Source organism: Podarcis gaigeae (assembly GCF_964106915.1).
Source record: "Podarcis gaigeae genome assembly, chromosome: 5".
NCBI classification, from domain to species: Eukaryota; Metazoa; Chordata; class Lepidosauria; order Squamata; family Lacertidae; genus Podarcis; species Podarcis gaigeae.
The window spans coordinates 72,436,188-72,458,248 of record NC_139681.1 but is presented as its reverse complement, the minus strand read 5'-3'; the positions used below and the strand labels follow the sequence as shown (position 1 = coordinate 72,458,248).

Here is a 22,061-nt window from a genome sequence, read left to right as displayed (position 1 = left end):
ATTTAACATAACATATAGCTTGGCATTTGGCTTTGCAGACATGACAGCTGCTAGGGAATAGTGTCCATTGTGCGTCTATATTTTTAGTCTGAATCCTTATACAGAACTGCTACCAGTCCTTTTGCCTGGAAAAGAAACAACGTGAATTTGTGTGCATAACCATCCCTTTGTACACCGTTGTATCATATAATGGGGTGCATTATATCAGTGAGTTTTATGTACATGCTTAAAAAAATGTACAGCTCTTCAGCATGCCATGTAACCTGTTAACTTGCACAGGCTCACATGAATAGTCCCTTATGAACATTAACTTTTCACTGGAATTTACCATGGGGCTTATAGCAGTGGCTGTTCCTTGGCCTCAAGTGCGAATCGATTACTGCCTTTCACCACAATATAAGAAAGATTTGGCCTTGACTAATACGGCCATTGAGTTACCCTGTCATTTCACAGATTGAGCTGTGGCAGCAGGTGCAGTAAGATGATCCTGCTGTCTTGTCTGTAAGGCTTTTTGCATTAACTGATCCAGGGAAAGAAGGTGTTACTTCCTGAAAACCAGCCTTGAGTACAAATTGGGAACGATGCTTCCATTTAAGAATGACATACTTCTAGTGGTCCCCTTCTCCTCTGTTCTATTTGATATTAAGCTATACTTACCTGTGTTTTTCATGTTTATATTGACAATGCCAGAGTCCTGTGGACATGTTATCCCACTGAAATCTAATAGGCTTAAAACGCATTTCAAAAGAAGTATCAATAACCACGGACAGCAATGGTAGCGTACTTTCAGCACCAGCGGATATATTTGTATTGGTTTGCTAAGTGCATCCATACAACATGATTCCATATCTAGGGGAAAGCTGGGTTAGCCCATAGTTCACAGTGGTTAAGTCTCTCCTTGGGATTTCTGAAGAAAGTGAGCATGGCAATGTCTTATAAGTAGAGTTCCCCTCAAAAATGCCTTAAAGAAGCTTGAAGCCAGGTTGCCTGAAGGCTCGTTTCTTCCCATACATCTATACTTGCCTAGGGTCTAATACAACATTCAGAGGGTCTTCTCAACTTGCTCTCCTGACACCAGTTGTGGTATTTGCTGCACTGAGTGAAGAATTTGTAAATATATTATTCCAGAGGTCAGCAAACTTTTTCAGTAGGGGGGCCGGTCCACTGTCCCTCAGACCTTGTGGGGGGGGGTCAGACTGTATTTTTTTTGAGGGGGGAATGAATGTATTCTTATGCCCCACAAATAACCCAGAGATGCATTTTAAATAAAAGGACACATTCTACTCATGTAAAAGCATGCTGATTCCTGGACCGTCCACAGGCCAGATTTAGAAGGCGATTGGGCTGGATCTGGCCCCCCGGCCTTAGTTTGCCTACCCATGTATTATTCCTTACTTTTTATTTTTCAGAGACACAATAACATTGTAGGTTATTGTAGCTATTATTCTTTTCTTTTTTTTCTAAATTTCATCTACTTTTATTCTGTTTTAGCTGTTTTTTGATGTTTAGGTTCTGTTTTTTATATTTTATGGTTTATGGTAGTATTCCAGTGTGTTTTACTCAGAGCAGAGCCATTGAAATGAATGAACATGATTAAGTCAAGTCTGTTGATTTCAGTAGGTATAAATTGTGAACCACCAGGAGAACCTTTTGCTAACTGGTAGTAAAGAGATGATGCAAGTAAGTAACATTAAAGAAATCCTTCCTGAAAGATGTGTTCACCTCCGCGACTATGTTTCTAGTGCTATCCAGACAGATGTTGTGAATAACAATGCCTATCTGCCACTATTTTCTTTTCGGAAGAATTAGACTGCTGTGAATATGTGAAAGAGTAAGTCACCCTCCTCGTCCTTCTGTGTAGATTCACTGGGACATGATTTTGGGGTGGGGAGCATAATAAATAGATATATAAGATTATGCACTGTGTGGAGAGAGTGGATAAGCCTGTCTCATATCATAACTCATCCTCCAGCAGATGGAACAGACAAGACCAATAGTGGGAATGCAGCTACAGCACATGCTACAGAGAGAAACAAGGGGCAGATGATGCTCATCAAACCGGGAAAGGTAGCCCATCTAGAAGAAGGAAAATTCTGATCCTAAACCTCCACTGCCTATACTCATTTGTGAGGAGGGCTTTGGGAATAAAATGAGTACCAAAGACGACCCAGGGAGGGCCCAAACAGATATACAGTATTACTTCGGGTTACATACGCTTCAGGTTACAGACTCCGCTAACCCAGAAGTAGTACCTTGGGGTCCACAGAGGAGGGTCAGAAATATAGCACATGGAATAGGGTTTTAACCTAAGGTTACCAGATTTTTTCCAATGAATCCGGGGACACTTTAAATAAAATGAAATAATTAAATAAATAAATACTACGTTCGGGACATTGATGCTGCAGTGATGACGGTGGCAGAGGGGCCGCCTTGACCTCAACCTCCACGTTTCCCCTTCCTCTTGAGGCTTCTGTCTCCTTTTTCCATGAGCTGGGGCATCCCCTGAGTTGTTGGGTCTTCGGTGGTGGTGGTGGTGGTGAAGCGGTGCGCGGTGGGTCAGGCATGGAAGGTGGAGAAGGAGGGCCGAGAGTGGTGGCAGCGGTGAGGCTCGGGCAGCGCGATGCCTCCCTTCCCATCAGAGCAGCCCCAATCCCATTCCTACCTGCGTGCAAGCAGGACGGGGCGAGGATCCCTCATCTGGGAAGGGAGGCTTCCCATTGCCTAACTGAGAGATTCCTGCCCCCTTGTGCTTGCATGCAAGCTCTGATAGCCAGCATGAAACCTCCCTTCACTGCTGAGAAATCCCTGCTCCACTCCTGCTTGCATGCAAGTAGGAGTTGGAAGGCTGCTCTGATAGGCAGCATGAAGCCTCCCTTCACAGCTTAGTTGTTGGGGTGAAGGAAGGTGGAGGCAGCCAGGAAGCTGCATCTTAGAGCCCCTGTACCACCATCATATGGGGACTTCTGAGCAGCTCCTGAAGCCAGCCAGAGCCAACTGCTCCAGGCTGCTGAGACTGTTTTTCCCGGGGACATTAGATGAAATCCATGGATTACATTTGTCTGGGGACTTATTCGCAAATCCGGTTACTGTCCCTGGGAAACAGGGACGTCCGGTAACGCTACTTTAACCTTTCCCCTACATTGCAGTCCCCAATGAAAAAGAAACCTCCAAATCTGCTGTGAGGTGCCAGTGGAGCTGTGGCGCTGTGGTCTCAACCACTGAGTCTCTGGGGCTTGCCAGTCAGAAGGTCAGCAGTTCAAATCCCCACAATGGGGTGAGTTCCCATTGCTCTGTCCCTGCTCCTGCCAACCTAGCATTTCAAAAGCATGCCAGTGCAAGTAGATAAGTAGGTATCACTGCAGCAGAAAGGTAAATGGTGTTTCCATGTGCTCTGGTTTCCGTCACGGTGTTCTGTTGCTCCAGAAGCAGTTTAGTCCTGCTGGCCACATGAAATGGAAAGCTGTCTGTAAACAAATGCTGGTTCCCTTGGCCTGAAAGCGAGATGAGTGACGCAACCTCATAGTTGCCTTTGACTGGACTTAACCATCCAGGGGTCCTTTACCTTTCTTGAAGCTAACAGCAGCTTCTCGAGGAGAGGGTTTAATGGAATCATAGTTTGGGGTAAAATATTAACTCCCCCTTGCCACCTACCATTCCTCTAGTGTTAAAAGCGAGGAAATAGATGTGTAAAATAAAGTCTTATATTTATTATCATATCTGTTTGCTTTGAACTCTAGCTCATGGCTGAGGGGAGATTCAAACAGAGAACTTTTTAATTTGAAGCTCGGGCTCTTAACCCCTATATCAAACCAGACATGTGGCCTTAGCTTGATCCACAACTCAGTTCCAGAAACATGCTTGGATTCTGATAAATATTGGCTAGTTCCACAGAAGAAATACTGGCTAGCTTCCACGTGCCAAAGGGGCTTTCAGCTTGAGGTTTTCAAGCAGGAGCATTTGCTGTACGGCTTGATAAACCTCTTTTGGAACTGAGGTTAGTTTCGAAACCAGTTTGTCACATGACAGTGGAGACTGCTGTTTAAAAGAAAGTATGTTAAGAATCCCACTAAGCATGCACAAAGCATAATTAGAGAAGGTTTTAGACACAGGTCATTTTGGAAAAATTAGGAAGCTGCCTTATGCCAGATATCTTTTTGTCCTGTCTAGGCTAGTATTTCCCACTCTGGCTGGCAGCAGCACACCACCCAGCAAGCATCCCACGATCCTTTTCTTTTTTAGCTAGAGATGCCAAGGATTGAACCTGGTACTTTCTGCATGCAAAACATGCACTCTGCTACTGGACAATGTCCATCCCTATAAAGATGATGACCTACTGGGCCAGATTTAACTAATGTATCCTACTAGCAGAAGCAGGTACTTCCGCTAGCACAGCAGGGCTCCCCCTAATCTCTCCAGTTGTTGCAGAGGATTGAGAGGACCCCCAAAACAGCATGTGGGGGAAGGAGAGGAGATCATTCAATCAAGTAAGCTGAAATGCTTTTGCTGATGGAACCATTGCCGCAAAACTGTGTTTATTTCCTCCCTTTGTATCAAACCCTTCATAATTGCTTACAAAAATGCATCCCTTTAACCCTCATGAGATTTGTTTCATGGACAAATGTTTTGCAAACATCAAGCAAATCATTCTTATCTGTTTGTGTTTGTTGGTGAACTTGGTCCTTGAAAAACAAATTTATATTAGCCAGATAGTGGGATCAAAATACCTAGAGCAGCTGGACTTCTTACACAGGAAACCTACATGGAAAACAAATGAGCATTTGAGCCATGATAATAGAGAGCGCAATTGATCATTTACATTGGACTTTATCTCTGGCAGGTTTTGTTGATATTTTCCAACATACCTCACCTGAAACATAATTTTAAAAATGTGGCATGTGAAGCTGAGTCACCTGTATATTTCTCTTATCATCAGATCAAGAACAGCAGAAGAATGTGGAACACGGTTTTCAGGCCAATAGGAGCAGCGAGACACAGTCCTGATTATTGAAAATTAAATAGTGACGACTTGAACTCAAATGTCCTGATATGAACTGCATCCACTATGTGTTCTTTAAAACGGATTACATTTATTTTCACAGCTGCATGGTAAGCATTATACGCCATCTTTATCAATTCCCTGAAACATTTCTGTTTAGATTTGAAGATGAGGTAACAGTGGTCATTCAGGGCAGAGGAAAATAGTAGAGAGCACTGATGAGAAGATTGTTGTAAGTACTCCGGTGGTAAGTACAAGGCAGAAAAGTCCCCTTTCATGTGCAGAACTTTGCTTGTGGTTCTCTGGATCCAAGCATATAGTGTTTCAAATAGAGAACAAAAGGGGGCAGAAGCAGTAAATAAATGCTATAGAATGATAGGAGCATACAGTATTCCTACTTGGGGGATAGACCAAAAGGAAAGACAAGGTTTCACTGTAAGCTTTTGATTTTGTACATGCAGCTCAGGTAGAGGAAGTTGTTCACAATGGAGTTCATTTGCACCACCCTTGAGGTAGCAGTGGAGAGGTGGCATTCCCCCCCCCCCCATTCCAACCGTCTTGGGCCTGCTCTGTGCATGAATGTTATCCAAATCAAATTATGGTATTTATGAAATTATACAGGAGACAGTGAACATCATGGAATAGCTGCCAAATCTTTACCCTGGGGATGCTAAAGAGTTTTAAAAGTGCTTAGTTTTTCTCTCTGCTTTTTAGTTTCCTTGGTATTTTAGTCAATTGGGGTTGAATAAATTAACCTCGATTTTCTTATCCACCAGTTGGCTGATATTTGTTCTTTCACTCCAACCAGTTAAAGGGGTAAGTTATTTGAATCAAAGTTTCCTGCTTCTCTTACTGTTTCCATCTGTTAACAGAATACGTTTCCACAGAGATCTCCCTTCCCAAATGCTTCTTTTCGTATTTGGGAGGTTTATACTATGGGGTAACCAGCCTCAGCACGCACAAAGGCATTAAAATCACAGAGTAAGCTTTCCTGCCAGCCATAGCTACATCACTTCACCTCACCTGGGAGGAACTACTAGGCAATCAAGTCTTTCTTTGTTTCAGTCTACTATTTCAATCTGGTGTGTGAGGAAGTTTGAGCTGGTTGCTCCTGCTCAGCTGCATGACTTTAATCAGCCGTTTTTTGTTTCAGACAAGTGGGAAACTTTGGAAGGAGCTTTTAAAGGGGGTATCTTTGGAATTCACTTGGAAGGGCACATTTTTAAGGTTTTACAACACACACACGCACGCACACACGTACACGGATGTTAGACCAGTCAAAACAAACAAAAAGTATTAAATACTTAGTTTCATTTCAGGACACCAACAATGGAATAATAATATAAAAAAACCTCAGTTATTGTAAAATTTAAGACTGTAGGCATGGATGGATTTGATGTGCCTGCAATTCTATATACACTTACTGGTAAACTCAGCTAGATTTATTTCTAAGTAGACGTTAATAGGATTAATAAGTAGACATTAATAGGATTTTGCTTTAAAGCTATAATTGCAAGATTAAAAAATGCATACTGAAGAATCAGTTAAGAGCCTACTCTTGTGTTTCAATTTATGCATATCTGTATTCTGTGCCCATAGTATTTCTTTTAACAAAGTATGCATTATAGAAAACACCTGCTGATTGGGAGAATGCAGTACTTTATAGTTTCAGATGTTTAAAGATTCTCAATTAATTTGAAAACTGAAAACTGTCAGTACATTGGCTATTTCACAAAGTCAATGAAAGTAATAAGGATAGTAAGTTCTTTACAAAAGAAAAACCATTGGTTTCCAGACTTCTGTCTGATGGCTGAAGAAAACCTTCACATCTGACATGGAACCACAGCACATCTCTGGAGATTTTGGAATATCTTCTAGGGCAGGCATAGGCAAACTCGGCCCTCCAGATGTTTTGGGACTACAACTCCCATCATCCCTGACCACTGGTCCTGTTAGCTAGGGATCATGGGAGTTGTAGTTCCAAAACATCTGAAGGGCCGAGTTTGCTTATGCCTGTTCTAGGGCACATACTTCGTTTATTCAGCCCTCTTCTAAAACAAATTATATCAGACTCACAGTGCAGATATTGATTGGTCCATATTGGGTTCCCCACTGCTGCATTTTACCTTTAGAAAGCCATTTTCCCAGTTGCTAATTGCATGAATGGTGTGACATCTGTTTTGGTTCTTAGTAATGGAAAATTGCTTGCCATTATAGACCTTCTTACAGAGGAACCCATGGTGAACTTAGAACTAACCAGATGGTTCCATGGAATGCAGCTTGAAAGCCACAGAGTGGTAGTTTTCATTGAGAATTGTCAGTTATTTTATGAGAAACTATCATAAATAGTTGTTAATCTATGTTTTGACTATTCCAGCATTTTAATCTTCAGTGCAAGGCAGAATACTGAAAAAATAAATACTTTGCCTAGAATGGTAAAGAAATAGTTTTGTTTTTTGGGAGGAAAAAAACCAATTTTAAAAAAGCATGATTTTAACAAAGGAGACAAAGGAAATACATTTCCACATTCCCACGTTAATTCTGTCTCAAGATATAAAACAGGCTGGGAGGGTGAATGACCAGAGAATGCAGATTTTTGTGCATGCTGAAGGTCAAGAACACAAAATGTTTTGGAAATATTTTAGATAAGGAAAAAAGTGAGTTCATTTTACCAGAGAACTCTGCGTTCTCCTTGAAAAAAAATGAAATTTTAAACCCACAGTACGTGTTATTAGGGAGAGAAACTCGCAAAAAAGGTATGTGACTAGTGTCATATCAGGGCTGCATCCAGTTGTCTCTTTCTACTCAGGGAAGCCTCTTTGATCCAGCAGAGTTTTCCATGACAGAAAGGGAAGGTGACTTTCACTGATTGCCTTCTGTGTCCTCCTTCCCACAAATCTCTGATAGGTGGTTTGGAGAATCCTTTGGAGTAGCATGAAATATGACAATGGGAACTGCAGGAGAATGAGGGAATTTGCAAAAAGCGCCTCCATTGCCCTTCCACTTGTGGAAGCCTTAGTCTACCATGACCAGGGCAACACATATAGATACAACCTGCATAGTTCAATTCAGTCCAGGTACCAGTGGACTTGCCCGAATCTCTGTGTAGTCGGGAGGTCCCTTGCTACTGTCAACATAAATTAAATTAAAGTTAAAACACAGTATATCATCTACTTTTCAACACTCAGTTATCCCTGTGGCATAGCTGTACCAGGTATAACAGGGATGTGGAACCCTTTTCTGTCAAAGTGACCTTCTTTATTTACAAAAATCTTTCTATACTGCAATTCCTTTGAAATTATCAAAGCAGTTTATAACAATTATAATACAATAAAATTCGCTCAAAATTTAAACAGACCACCAGCTGGCTATCAACGGCTTTTCCTAATTTTCTGCATAAGACTGGCAGTAAAGAAAAGCTTTCAGCAAATGTTTGAAGGTTAATATAGAGGTGCGTGCCTGTTGAATTTCCATTGGAAGAGCACTCCCGAGGAGTGGGCCAATAGCACGGAAGGCTCAGTTTCATGTTGGTGCCACATGAGCCACACCAACTTGGTGGACATCCAGTGATGCTTCCACAGATGTTCTCATACTGTATTGGCCCAAAAATAAGCCACACTTTTCCCCCAAATTCCAACTGTGAAGTGCGGCTCATATTCGGAACCAAGCGCTGCCAGCTTGGGGAGGTAGTGTCGGGAGGTGGGTGTGCAGTGCGCTTAGATCCGGGTGCCCCTTTGACCCCCCATTCAGGACAGTAGTGCCTGGAGCTGGGCCGCACCCACAAATAAGCCTTGAATTTTAAAGGTGCAGCTTATTTGCAGGTGCGTCTTATATTCAGGCCAATACGGTATATGTGATTCATTTACTATTTGAACAGGTTACAGATGCCTTTGGAAATCCATTGACTGACATTAAACCTTGTTTTGTCAAATGGAATATTTTAATATTATTTGTTTGAAACTGGTTCCCCCTGCCCCCGATATGCCTTATTTCTCCCAAATTATATCGAAATGTTAAATAAAATATAACCATCCCAACCCAGATAAGGTTATATATGGTTTGCTCCTATTGAGCCAAATGGCAACAATCCTGTCTCTACTTACCTGAGATTATAACCCAATTGCACACAAATGGGACTAATTCCAAGTAATTTTGTATCGGATTATGCTGCACATTTAGCTAGATTGGGGCCAACAGGTTTGAAAATAATAAATTGTTAAACATGAGAAGACTAACTTCCATTTCTTTATAGGGTCAGTATGCATATATTAGTCGTTGTGGTGGACAGGATTGCACAGCTTGTCAATGTTTTCCCGAGAAAGGCTCAAGAGTAAGTGTTAAATTCACTTTATTTGGTTACCCCTCTTTCCTCCATTAACATGTATTCTAAAGTAGTTTACAAGTTTAAAAAATACAATAACACTTTAAAAGAAAGGGGGGACCACAGAACTATTGTTTTGAAGCAATAGTAAAAGCAGTTGGTCTAAAAGTATACCTTTGAAATTTCAAAGAGATGTAAATATTTTTAGCTTCATATCCATTTGCGAACCTTGATAATTTTTTTCAGCCTGATATACATTTGCAATTCACCTAACATCATGTTTTGATATTAAGGAAGATACTACAGATAGGCTGGGGGTGGGGATCTGTGTTTCGAAAATAATATATAGCCAACATTTCAATTTCACTTCAAACTATTTAGCTTTAAATTTCTCTGCAAGATGATAATAGATTTATTCCCACTGAATATTATATGTAAGAACAGAGTTTAACACATTAGTCAATGAACTTTACACACAGTCCTTTACCCTGTGCCCTCTGTTTATTTGGGAGAGAATCAACCATATGGCAATGAGAAATAGAAAATGCCATTTGACCACAGTTGAATGAGCTGGAATTTTAATTGCTGAAAAATGCAGCCATTAAAATGTTAAACCAAGATCAAATAAAATGGAAGCACATGAGTAAACAGTACTTTGAAACTTGGCTTCCACTTGCTGTTAGGAGAATGCATAAAATCACCAACGTGCATAACTGCAGTTGTCTTTGAACAAAAGCCAGTTTGGATTACCTATTCTCTCTGTTTTATGAGGGAATCCAAAATATCTTGTTGTAATAGCACAGGAAAGATTATGGAGACTCTTGGCCATTATCTTGTATATAGTTAGGGCAGCTTAAGTCCCATTATATTCTAAATACTATTTTATTTTATTTTATTTGAAAAAATGGCAATTCAAGCTCAAATGACACAGGGCCAGATTACCAAAATTTAGGGAGGAGATTGGGAGCACCCTTCCACCTACTTCCTGTCCTAGTCACATGAATTATACCCTCTCTTTCCCAATTGGCCATTGTTATTGTTTATTGTGATGTTTGAACCAGCATAACCATAATGTTTCCGATATTTCAGAATAAACTGTAACCTATTCTTGTTTTGAGCCAGCCCTTCCAATTCTACAGTTCTGTGATTTCCTTTTTCTTACAAAGATGGTCACCAATCTTTAGCAAACTTTTCCGTAAAGCTTGTTCTTGCTTTCCCTTCTCCAAACATGCAATTTGTTTCCTTAAATGCAGAAGCCAAAGAGTATAAGCAGATTACCTTATTAAAATTGATCTCAATTAATAAGAATATTGTTGTTAATAATAAACACCACAAGATGTTCTGCTCTGACCTCTGAAGTTAGATCCCATTCACTACTTTAAGCTTCCTTGATAGAATTAAGCAGATCATAGAAACAAGGTTGCATTCATGGCATGACCTAATTTGGCGTTTCCTAAGAGATTGTATCACATGCTCAGAGCAGAGCCAGTTGTAAGTATGGCTTCTCTGATGTTCATTTCTTCTGTAGCGAAAATGAATAACCAACATTTTATCCCCATAAGGTTGTCATTTGTTTCTGAGTTCTGAAAGTAAATTGTGGGCAAAAAAATCTACCTAAACAGAATATTTCAGTCCAAATTCTTCAGGGATCTGTCATTGCACATTATGGCCCAATAAATATGTAATGGTTTCTCATTATGTGCGTGATCCATGTGAGTCTAAGGTTCTCAAATTCCGTCCTTCCCTTTCTCCACGCACAAGGGGAAGAAACTGTGTAACAAGTCACAGTTTGCTGTTTCGCCCTGGAAACTGGTTTGAACAAACCATAAAGTTAACAAACCAAAGCATCAGACCTTGTTAGCCAAATCAAATCTCACTACTTCATTCTTCTAATAAGAAAAATAGAGAAAAGGTTATATTTATTATGAATGGAGTTGATACTATTCACTGTTCAGAAACTGGAAAGAGGAAATTGTCTTCTGCATGTGGTGCATCATTCAAAAGACTGTTCTCCAGAAAGATAAAATATGGCACCTAATGAGATTTAGGAAAATCCAAGAGGAAAGGCCCATTGATTGTTGTTACCCATTGATAAGGAGCCATATTTAGAGGCAGTACACTGATATTCAGTTGCTAGGGGACAACAGTTATGTATTGTCTACATAACCTGCTGGTAGACTTCTTGCAGGCATATGATTGGCCACTCTGGAAAACAGAATACCTGACTGGATGGACACATTGGCCTGATTCAACAGGCTATAATCATCATAATCATCATCATCAATCTTGATGCCATCATACATAGGAACATAAGCAAGCACCCTCCCTTCAGATGTCAAGGAGATAAAGAACCACATAACTTTTAGAAGACATCTGAAGGCAGCCCTGTAGATGGGTGGGGTATAAATAATAATAATAATCATCATCATCATCATCATCATCTCACTGGTAAGGGGAGTGAGGTCACAAATGAACAGAATGTGTGGGAAACTTCATTCACATTCTCTCACAGATGAGGAAATTAAACTTCTAGAAGAACAAATTACTCCCCAGGAAATAGATACAGTACAAAAAGATCTCTACCCTAAGAAATTCTGTCGTCCAAATGGCTTCAACGCTCTCTGCTATAAACATTACAAAGATATTTTGATCTCCTAGATGTCCAGATTTTTCCATGATATCTGAAAAGGGGATACCTTTTCAAGGACCTGGCTAGAATCCAAAATTGTCACAATACCCAAGCCATTTATGGATCCATTACAAGTAGAGCCCAATTTCATAGCCTAATCAGTATTATAAGATATTTGCATTGATCTTAGCTAATTGAATAAACTTACTACCCCCAATCAATTTGGCTCTGTCCCTCAGCATAACATAGCAGACCACATAATAAAGGTATTAAACCTTATCACTCTTTCCAAACAATCAAAGTCGTTGTTTTCAATATGGCTCTAGATATTTGAAAGGTCTTTGACTGCTTGGAATGGAATTTTCTGGTGCTAGTCTTCAAACTATATAAAATCTGGCCCTAACTTCCTTCCACGATTCAAAAAATATATTCTATATCCCAAACTATATTTAGTCAATGGCTTAGATGGTACTCCTTTTAAAATATACAGGGGAACAAATCAGGGGTGTCCCCTCTCCCTTTTTCTCATTATCTTTGTTTGATAGCTAGAGGCTCTAGGGCTAAGATCTGACCCAGAAGTTGCTGGTATACTCTTCAGAGATAAAACATATACTCTGAATGTTTATGCAGATGATATAATTGTTACCACAAGAACCTCTTTGCAACAGTAAGAGCTTTGCAAAAGGAATGGACATATTTTGGCAAATTCTAAGGACTGAATTCTGAAACTATGTGCTTTAACATTCCCCCTAAAATCAAAAAAGAACTAGGTACCCTATAAAAAAAAAATCAAACTGCCTTACAAAATTGAAATACTTGGGTATCTTTATTACTGGAAGCTTAAATAGAATTCATAAGGATAGCTACAAGCCTCTTTGGCAAGGCTTTAACAGAGAGCTGTGCACATGGAAATGGAAAAGCTAGGGAATCTAGAACCTGTGCGGAAGAAATATGCAAGGAAACATGCTGGGGGAAATTCAGAAGCATCAAAGTAGCCATTGTTGTTGTCATGCCTCCGAGGCCCTGCATTTCTCAGCAAGGAGCCTACGAGGTGCAGTCAGAGCCAGGGAGTGTCAAAGGGCTCACAACAAGTTGCCTGCTTCCTTGGCACTGTCCGGGGTACTGAAAGACTTGTTGGCAACCATCTGATTTTCTAGGATTGTGATCCTGCTAATAATCAATCTCTTCCTGCTTAGCCACACCCTCTGCTCTAGACCTCCATCTTTCCAACCCACTGCTAGCTCTGCTTTTACCAGGACTGGACACAACATCAGGCACACGGAAAAAGTTTTAAATTCTGTTTCTTCATTTAATTGGATGTAGTAGGCTAAATTATCTTTCCTTCTTCTTAGTGTAGTGTGAAGTAATAGTGACACCCACTGGCAAGAAGGATACTCTAGTAAACTTCAATCGAGAACAAATGCAGCTAAGGCATACATTTGTGTAACACATATAATGCTTAGCACAACTGTTAACAATGCAGGACAGTACACTGTCATACTATGAAGCTGGACCTTGTGATAGTAATCACTGTAAATTGGATGCTAGGAGGTACTGCACTTATTCCATTACATCTGGGAAAATGAAAAAGACTGTTCTCAAGCGTTGGTGCAAAATATCCTGCTCAGTATTTCCATATGCTGAATTACTTTTTTTAAAAAAACAACTTCACTTTCAATATTGGCTTATAGCATCTCAGTTTTAGTGTGCTTTCAACTGCTCCTCAGGATTTTATTTGTCTGTTATTTGTCTATTATTATTTATTTGTCCAAGTCCTCAGTAATGCAAAGAAATATTTTAAGAAAAACAACAGCACCTCACTCTTCTTTTTAGGGTTCTAATGTATTGTCAAATTCCTGAGCCACTCTCTATTGTGTTAAGAACATGTTGCAGAATACACTCACAATTAAACATTGATCTAGAGGTCCAGTTACAGATAGGTAGCCGTGTTGGTCTGCCATAGTCAAAAAAAAAAAAATTCCTTCCAGTAGCACCTTAAAGACCAACTAAGTCAGTTCTTGGTATGAGCTTTCGTGTGCATGCACACTTCTTCAGATACTGACTTACCAAGAACTGACTTAGTTGGTCTTTAAGGTGCTACTGGAAGGAATTTTTTTTTTTTTTGTATTGATCTAGAGGGTTCTAAATCTTCCCCCAGCATTTGGCTGGTAACAGCTCTGCCCTAAGTGCATCTATAGCCATATAGGCTGGATGAAGACTTATTAAATATATAAAGAAACTCCACCTACACTTCAGCTCATGCAAGCTCAGGTATTGAACATATCTTCCTTCTAAAGCATGAAAGTTTCTCTGAGATGAGCCTTATGGCTTTGGGACTGCCCAGTTCCTGGGAGCCTGAAAGGGCAGCCTTTGGGCAATTATGCATACTTCTGTCTGAATTGTAATTAGTTGAGATATTTGGCTAGAAAGCAGATAAACTCTTTTGATTTTCCTTCCATTTACTTAGCTAGTTGACAAATGGCCTCCCCTCATCTAACTTGTGCAAATTTAAACACGAAAAGGAGGACCCATGGAAATTCAACTCATCTCTTTTTATTGTAGAGCAGGTCACTATAGCAACTTCTCACGCTCCTGGTTCAACTCTTGACTACAAACTAGCAGTTCAGAAAGCAATCCCATTAAAAGGTAATTACGCAAAGCAAGTACCCAACTGTCTTGTGTAAGGTATCAGGATAGGCATGCCCTTAATAAGATAAGAGGTCTTACCAGATCCTCAGAATATTCTTATTTAAACTGTCTAAAAAGATTTCGAAATGATCATTGGTATCTTGCTAACCTTATAATAATCCTCTTGACCACATACTCCAAAGAGTCTTGGTGTTGCAGTGACTCATGGCAATATGCAATACTGTTATGCCTGGCATCTGCTAAAAAGGCAACTGGCCAGACCCACCAAGTTATGCTCCAGCCTAGCATAACCCTTAACCCATTCTTCCCTTCCAGCAAAGAAGATGGATTAAAGATTCTGGAAGTCACCAAACTGCAGTCATATTTGTAAGGTAGTAAACAGGGCCCACCATAATGTGGATATAGTACTGAAGATCTTGAACAAAAAGGAGGCTGTAATATTTAATATTAATTGTTGAAATTCGAGAATCCTCAATTCAAGTAGAAGAACTTTGCTTCATAAAAACTATTGTAGTACAGTGGTACCTCGGGTTACAGACACTTCAGGTTACAGACGCTTCAGGTTACAGACTCGGCTAACCCAGAAATAGTACCTTGGGTTAAGAACTTTGCTTCAGGGTGAGAACAGAAATTATGCTCCGGCTGCGCGGCCCCATTATCTAAAGTGGTACCTCAGGTTAAGAACAGTTTCAGGTTAAGAACGGAATCCAGAATGAATTAAATTCTTAACCCGAGGTACCACTCTATGCATTATGAAAAGTCTTCATTTCTGGTTGAAATACATAGCAAAACTTCCTATATGGGACAACAGAATCATAGAGTTTTGTCATAATTGCAGTACTAGAAAATAAGCAGTTGACATTTATTTTGCCTACATTTTGCTTTTTTTAAAAAAAGTTGTTTTTAATGTTTTTTTAAAAATAAAAATAAGAACCCTCACTTTTAAATTGAGATATTTTGTTTGGTTGAGACTCAACCTCCTACAGTCAGTCAGGTTCGGGATGTACTAAAATAACACTGCCTGGCCTTGGCATTGGGAGAATTCCTGACCTAGGACAATTAACAACTTAATGGAATTTATTTGGATCAGCTAGCAGATGCCAGACGTAGCCTTCTGTCTGTTTTAACTGAACTAATTTGTCATTTCCCCGTTAAGCATGGCTTCCTTCATCTGCTTTATTTTGACAGCTGTCCTGAGACTCAATGCTGCAGCAGTCGTATTAGATGGGCACAGATAATGGTTGTTATGGGCGGTATCAACTTGGTCTTAACAAAAGCTTCCACTCATAATCGGTCTTTTAGCTGAAAGAAAGACTAGCAATGCCCTGGCTTTGCATGGTGGGCCAAAGTTGAATCACTCAGCTGTCAAACTCATTGTGAATTCTGGATTAGTTGGTGTGTTTCTGGTGACAAGCTAAATTAGGGATAGCCAACTAGCAGCCTACAGGATGAACCTAACTTCTGAAACCCTCCTAAGCCATATTAATAGTGCTGAAGAGCTGTTCGAAATTCCATTAAAATTGTAATTCAGGGCAGTATGGTAAAAATGTTTGTCCATAGGTAAGACACCTTAAAAAAAAAAAATAATCCACCTTTTGAAAGTTTTTGTTTCCTTATGAGTGATCATCCCTCCTTTAAAAAGAAAAACCTTGTCTAAGAACTAAGAAAACAGATCTGAACAAAGACAAAATAATATACCGTATTTTTTGCACCATAACACTCACTTTTTTCCTCCTAGAAAGTAAGGGGAAATGTCTGTGCGTGTTATGGAGCGAATGCCTGTGGGTGGCGGGGGGGGGGATCTGCTGCAGTCGTGAGCAGAGGATCCATGGTTCCCCTTCCTTCCCTCCTCCGTGGTTACAAAGCATGGATCCTCATGATTTTTGCATTGGGCTACTCCAAACTCACTGTCAGATCACATGTCTGTGGCCACAGCATGAACCACAAAAATCATATATCCACTATTTTGTTTAGAATATTTTTTTTCTTGTTTTCCTCCTCTACAAACTACGTGCATGTTATGGTCTGGTGCGTGTTATAGAGCGAAAAATACGGTAGATTGAACAAAAGCAAAATACCTCAGCTCAGCTGATGGAATCCAAAGGGCACCTTCATGGGTGTGTTGTTGCCGATGAAGCGAGAAGTGGCAGCTTCTGGGTTCTGGCAAGATCTCATGTGAGCAACTGCTAGATCATACTCTCGCAACCTTCCTGGGACCCTGGTTAGATCACGTGAGGTCTTTGCATGATCCTGTGAGCTCTTGTGAGATCTTGCCAGAAGCTGAAGCCACATGATCCCTCTGAGTCTTCAGTGGTGGCAACAAGGAGGATAAAGTGTGCATGCCACCACAGGGCAGCACCTTCTCATTTGGTCTCAGGCAGTGAAACAAGATGGGCTGCCCAACTTACCTGGACATAAGCCCCACTGCAGTCATTAGGACTTTCTTCTGAGTGGACATGCATAGGATTACATAGTGTGTTTCCAACTAACATGAAGGTCAAAAAGAATCATGGAATCAAAGTAGAGGCCAGGGGGTTATGGGATTTGCAATTTTCCATGTAAACTGAGAATCAGTAATCCTTCATGAAATAAGAAATATAAGCAAAAATAGGTTTTGGTAAGGAAAGTCATTGAAAAGGCCTATGAGTTTTCTTCTCATTGAAAAAGCCTGGAAGCTCTGCATCTGGCCATTTCTGATTTTGTTCATGTTGATTCTGTGAACAAGCCATAGACTGTGCTGCACAGATTTCACACCTATTTGTAGTCCTGCAATTGTGATTACATCAATCCTCTAAAAGCGAAGTGGGTATTTATTTCACATTTGTAATATGTTCGCATCTGCAATAAGTATGTTAACGTTTGCTATTTGTGAGCATATGCAAATGTGGTTTCTGCAGTGGAGTTTATAAACTGAAAGGGTTTGCTGCCCTCAAGTGGTTACATTTTAAGCCATATTGCATTTCTCATCAAGGCTAGATTTGTGGCTTCATATATCTATATATCTAAGGGCAGCATTCAACGAAAGAGTGGCACTAGTGCAACTGGATTCTCCTCTTCTCCCTCTGCACAGCCGGCGCCCTTCCCAAATCTTCTTTGGAGGGGTGCGGTAGGGAGGGCTCAGAACAGATTTAGGGAGTGCACAAGGGAAGAAGAGGGAGGAGAGCATTCTCTTAGAACAATCTGCTTAAGGCTACTTTGAAAACAATGCTCATCCTGTGCTTTTGTGTGTGCATGCTATATTCATTACTACATAGTATCTTAGAAGGAGAAGCTGAAGTAATACATGAACAAATGTAGAATGAATATTCTTCCATATCTTTCTTGGGATATATATTTTTTTAAGACTGATGAATATGAATTCTTTTTTCCCCTTCAGGGACAACCTGGTCAGATGGGGCCCCAGGGCCCAATTGGGGCTTTGGGTTTAATAGGACCCATTGGTTTGCCAGGAGTAAAAGGCCAGAGGGGTGATATTGGTCTGCCTGGGCCAAGTGGACAAAGAGGAAGTCAGGTAGGTAATAATAATGCTAAAAGAGAGTGATTAATTGTTGTGATAACAAAATTAAGACAATTACAGCGTGAGCCTCAATAGTTCTCTTTCTCACACGGTGTAAGAATATATATTATGCAAATCTTTCCTTCAAGTTAAATTAGTTTTAAAATTAATGCATAATTTAACATTTGTTGCAATTTAATCTCTCCAGGGTCCTACTGGCGTTCCAGGATTTTCAGGTTTAGACGGTATACCTGTAAGTATTCTACAGGTGTTCATTTATTTTATAAGACTGTAGGGTGGTCTTATTGCAGAACTAAAGGTTTTATTGGTCCTTTTCTGTACTTCTTGCTGAATGAAAGTTCGTAAGGGTTCCTTCTATATAAGGACCCCAAAATTCTTCAAAATTCTTCCTATCTGTGAGGAGAGCCAATCATGACTTTGATTACAAAGCTAACAGATATAATTTACAAGATGCTCACACCAAGTATGAAAACCCTTATGCAAATCATGACTTGAACATGATGTGAACTGTGTTAGATATATTAACTTTATTGATGTTTCTTCCTATTGGGTTTCGCACGGCAACTTCTCAGGGTTGTAGTGCTCCAACTTACATTGCAACAGGTAACTACTGAAATCTCACTGAGGAGTGGTTTTAGCATAAAAACGTTGTCAAAAACAAGGTGCATGTGTCACCATGGTTTGTGTTTTTGTCAAATCATTATCCTTCCCCTGCCCCATTTATATGAATTTGCATTTTAATGTAATCTGTTCTAGGGGTTACCAGGACCTGATGGACCCAGAGGTAAGCCTGGCTTGGATGGGTGCAATGGCTCAAGGGGAGATCCAGGATTTCCCGGAGAGGCTGGACGTATTGGCCCAAGAGGCTCCTTCGTGAGTGAAAGTTTATTATGACCTTATTCTAACTATTGTATGGAACCTGAGTGGGGAACGGGTGGACCTTACCTGAACTGGATCACCAGGTCATACCCAACTTGCTCACTGAGATAATCCAGAGGAAAACAGTTAGCTGCAAAGTTAGGCATTTGGTGCCACCAGTATTCCAGCAGAGATTGGGCAGGATTATAAATCATTTAATGTGTCAATAGGAATGGAAGTCGTTAATGTTGCAGTTGTTGTATAAGGCCTTGTTATTTTGACTGCAGTGTAATTGATATTAAAAAGATTTGGAACAAGAAATAAAGTAAATCATCAAACCATCAATTCTAGCACATGGGGGGCACCTAAATTAGATAATCTGGCATCTAAATAATTGGTATTAGTAATTGTGTTATAATTTGGCATTGTTATAATGAGGCTATTATTGGATTATTGTAACTGAATACTAATAAAAATTATTATATATATATATATATATATATATATATATATATATATATATGAGATTGGACAGGCTTTCCTATTTTTGACTTTCTTTCATCTGTTGAAGACTTTTTTTAATACCGAAAAACCTACGCAGTTGTTTCAACTTTCCTTGGGCAGCCTGTTATTTTAATGTTTGATCTGTATTTCTATTTGTATTTTTAGTATGTGTTTTATGTTTTAACATCATAAACCAACCCAATATTTATGATGTGGCAGTATAGAGATACTTCAATAGACAAATATAAAGAAATAAAATATTTGCATTGTCCAAATCAAAGACTACTGTTAAACATATATCATTGCTTTGTTTTCATAAGCCAAATCATAGAACGACTCTGTAATTCATTTGAGGGGTTTTTTAATATAAAAAACCCCTGTTTTTATAGGGTATTCCTGGTCAAAAGGGAGAAAAAGGAAATTCTGTGTATGTTTCTCAGTTCATTAAAGGACCTCCGGTAAGTGCAATGAGATATTATTTGGACAAAGTCTTACTGCAATTCTTTTAGAAAAGTACTTACATGTCATATGGCTTGCACATTAAAATTTTCATTGGCATGGATATAAAATTCACAGGGGACATCCTTTGGTGTCATCCTTCTTGTGCAATGGGACTCCTCCCCCATCTTGTAGCCCAATGCCCTCCCCAAACATCTGGTCTGGATGGTTGGAGGACCTCCTGGAGCAGATTGTGGATTGAAGGGAGGAGGGGAAGGGGATGTCATGCTGCATCTACCAGCACAACATTGGGTATAACTCCATGCAATTATAACAGTTCAGAAATTTTGAAAGTAGATAATGCACATAATACAGGTGAATGCTATAATAGAGAAGGAACTATATCCAGGTTGTCTGGGGAACAATGTCTGCATATTCCAGACACTTCTAGCAAGAATGCATTACATAAATATGGAATTTATTATGGGTTTAAAAATGATGAAAATATACACAATCAGAGGCCTTTCGGTTGCCTCACTGAAGGATTATTCATCGAAACGTGTAATGGACAAAGATAAGAAAGTCCTGCTTTGCCATTTTCTTTTCTGAAACATGTTTTCCCTGTTTACTGATGTGGTTTGTTTTAGGGTGAAATTCCATGTATGCCAATTTGAAAGTGAGGCCCACAGAAATAAGTACAACTTAACTTTTGACTGACCATATATGGGACTGGATATTCAAACTTGTTTTAATATATGTATTAACTTATATTTATTTAGCAAAATGATTTGTTGTGCATAGTCCATTTATTGTCTATTCCCTGGATAAGTGATATCTTAATGTTCACTATCTTATCTTAGATTGTCTGCATTGCTTCCTTTTTATATTGTACTGTAATTCATGATGCTATGGTAATGTGAATAGCTACTACAAAGAGGTGTGTGATCTAACAAAGTGGTTATGGTTACAGGGAGAAAGAGGGGATCCTGGATCCCGTGGCATGCCTGTAAGTCCCTTCATTAATTTGTTTATGTTTGATTTGGAGCAATACAGTCCATATCATTGAAATTTTACTGCTATACATTGTGGGTAGCTATGAAATCCTTTCCGTCTGCCTTGAAGTCAGTAGCTGCTCTCTGCAGTTGCATTAACATATATAGCAACTCAGAACAAAGATCACTGCCGTTGTGTGTCTGTACCACTGACAGACGCCTTCAGCAGTGTCTAGTGGTGGCATATAGACTCATAGAATTGTAGAGTTGGAATGGACCACCAGGGTCATCTTATTTCCAACCCCCTGCAGTGCAGGAATCTTTTGCCCAACGTGAGACTAAGAGTATCATGCTCTATCATCTGAGTAATCCTTGTGTGATGATCTGCTCTACATGTTCCAGTTGCCATGTAGAACAGTTATTCTGTGAGGAACTACTTCCAACAGTGTCCATACATGAATTGTAACATAAGCCATTCCTGACACAGTGGACTTGACAAGAAGTTGAGAAATCTCGATAACAATAAACAAGTGCGGAGCTGCAACACAATGTTGCTGTGTATTTCCAGCTCAATATGGCCGCTGTGTGGGTTGAGAGCCTATTTTTAAGATTAATTAAAACTGTTTTTCATTCTTTTGCATCCACCTCAAGATGGATCTGTTGCTTCCGTTGCCTTCATAGCCTTAGACTTATCATTCCTGGCTTATTTTTTGATTTATCTGCATTAATGCATAGTTAGCTTGTACACAGTGTAACCCATGAATCCTTGTAGATCATTACTCTTAATGAAAATCAAGTAGCTGGCTGGTGATGGTGTTTGCCTGGAATATTGCCTACGGGCAGTGGGCCAAGTTCAAATGGTGAAGGCTGTTAGTAGCTGGATGAGAATACTGAAGCTGCTACACCAAACATCAAACAACATTTTCTTTTGATGGAAAACAGAATGCTGCTGTTACGTTTTTAAAAAGAACATTGTATCATCTCTTCCCAGGGTCCCAGAGGAGAAAGGGGGCCCAGAGGTCCACCTGGATTTCCAGGCCAATCAGGCATACAGGTACAATGCTGACATTTTAATTTCACCCCTTCACTGTAAGTGTGCTAGGATGGGTTAGCCTTCTGTCTATCTATTAGTTCATCACCAATGTGAATTTTGCGCA

At 39.8% G+C, this 22,061-nt stretch overlaps 1 protein-coding gene across 7 annotated transcripts in view; it reads left to right on the top strand.

Annotated features, from left to right (window-relative positions):
• The window catches only part of COL4A4 (collagen type IV alpha 4 chain), a 68,900-nt gene that overhangs the window by 3,019 nt on the left and 43,820 nt on the right, over window positions 1-22,061 (top strand). For 3 of the 7 annotated variants that reach the window (XM_083742035.1, XM_083742034.1, XM_083742036.1), the window contains exons 2-10: window positions 4,934-5,106; window positions 5,773-5,812; window positions 9,249-9,326; window positions 17,972-18,106; window positions 18,300-18,344; window positions 18,869-18,985; window positions 19,864-19,932; window positions 20,883-20,918; window positions 21,896-21,958. In XM_083742035.1, the coding sequence (XP_083598161.1) occupies window positions 5,063-5,106; window positions 5,773-5,812; window positions 9,249-9,326; window positions 17,972-18,106; window positions 18,300-18,344; window positions 18,869-18,985; window positions 19,864-19,932; window positions 20,883-20,918; window positions 21,896-21,958 (627 nt within the window). In that variant the 5' untranslated portion in view covers window positions 4,934-5,062. Of the gene's footprint in view, window positions 1-4,933; window positions 5,107-5,710; window positions 5,813-7,096; window positions 7,294-9,248; window positions 9,327-11,732; window positions 11,766-17,971; window positions 18,107-18,299; window positions 18,345-18,868; window positions 18,986-19,863; window positions 19,933-20,882; window positions 20,919-21,895; window positions 21,959-22,061 lie in introns of those variants that run through there. The other 4 variants (XM_083742031.1, XM_083742032.1, XM_083742033.1 and 1 more) reach the window with 3 other exon arrangements.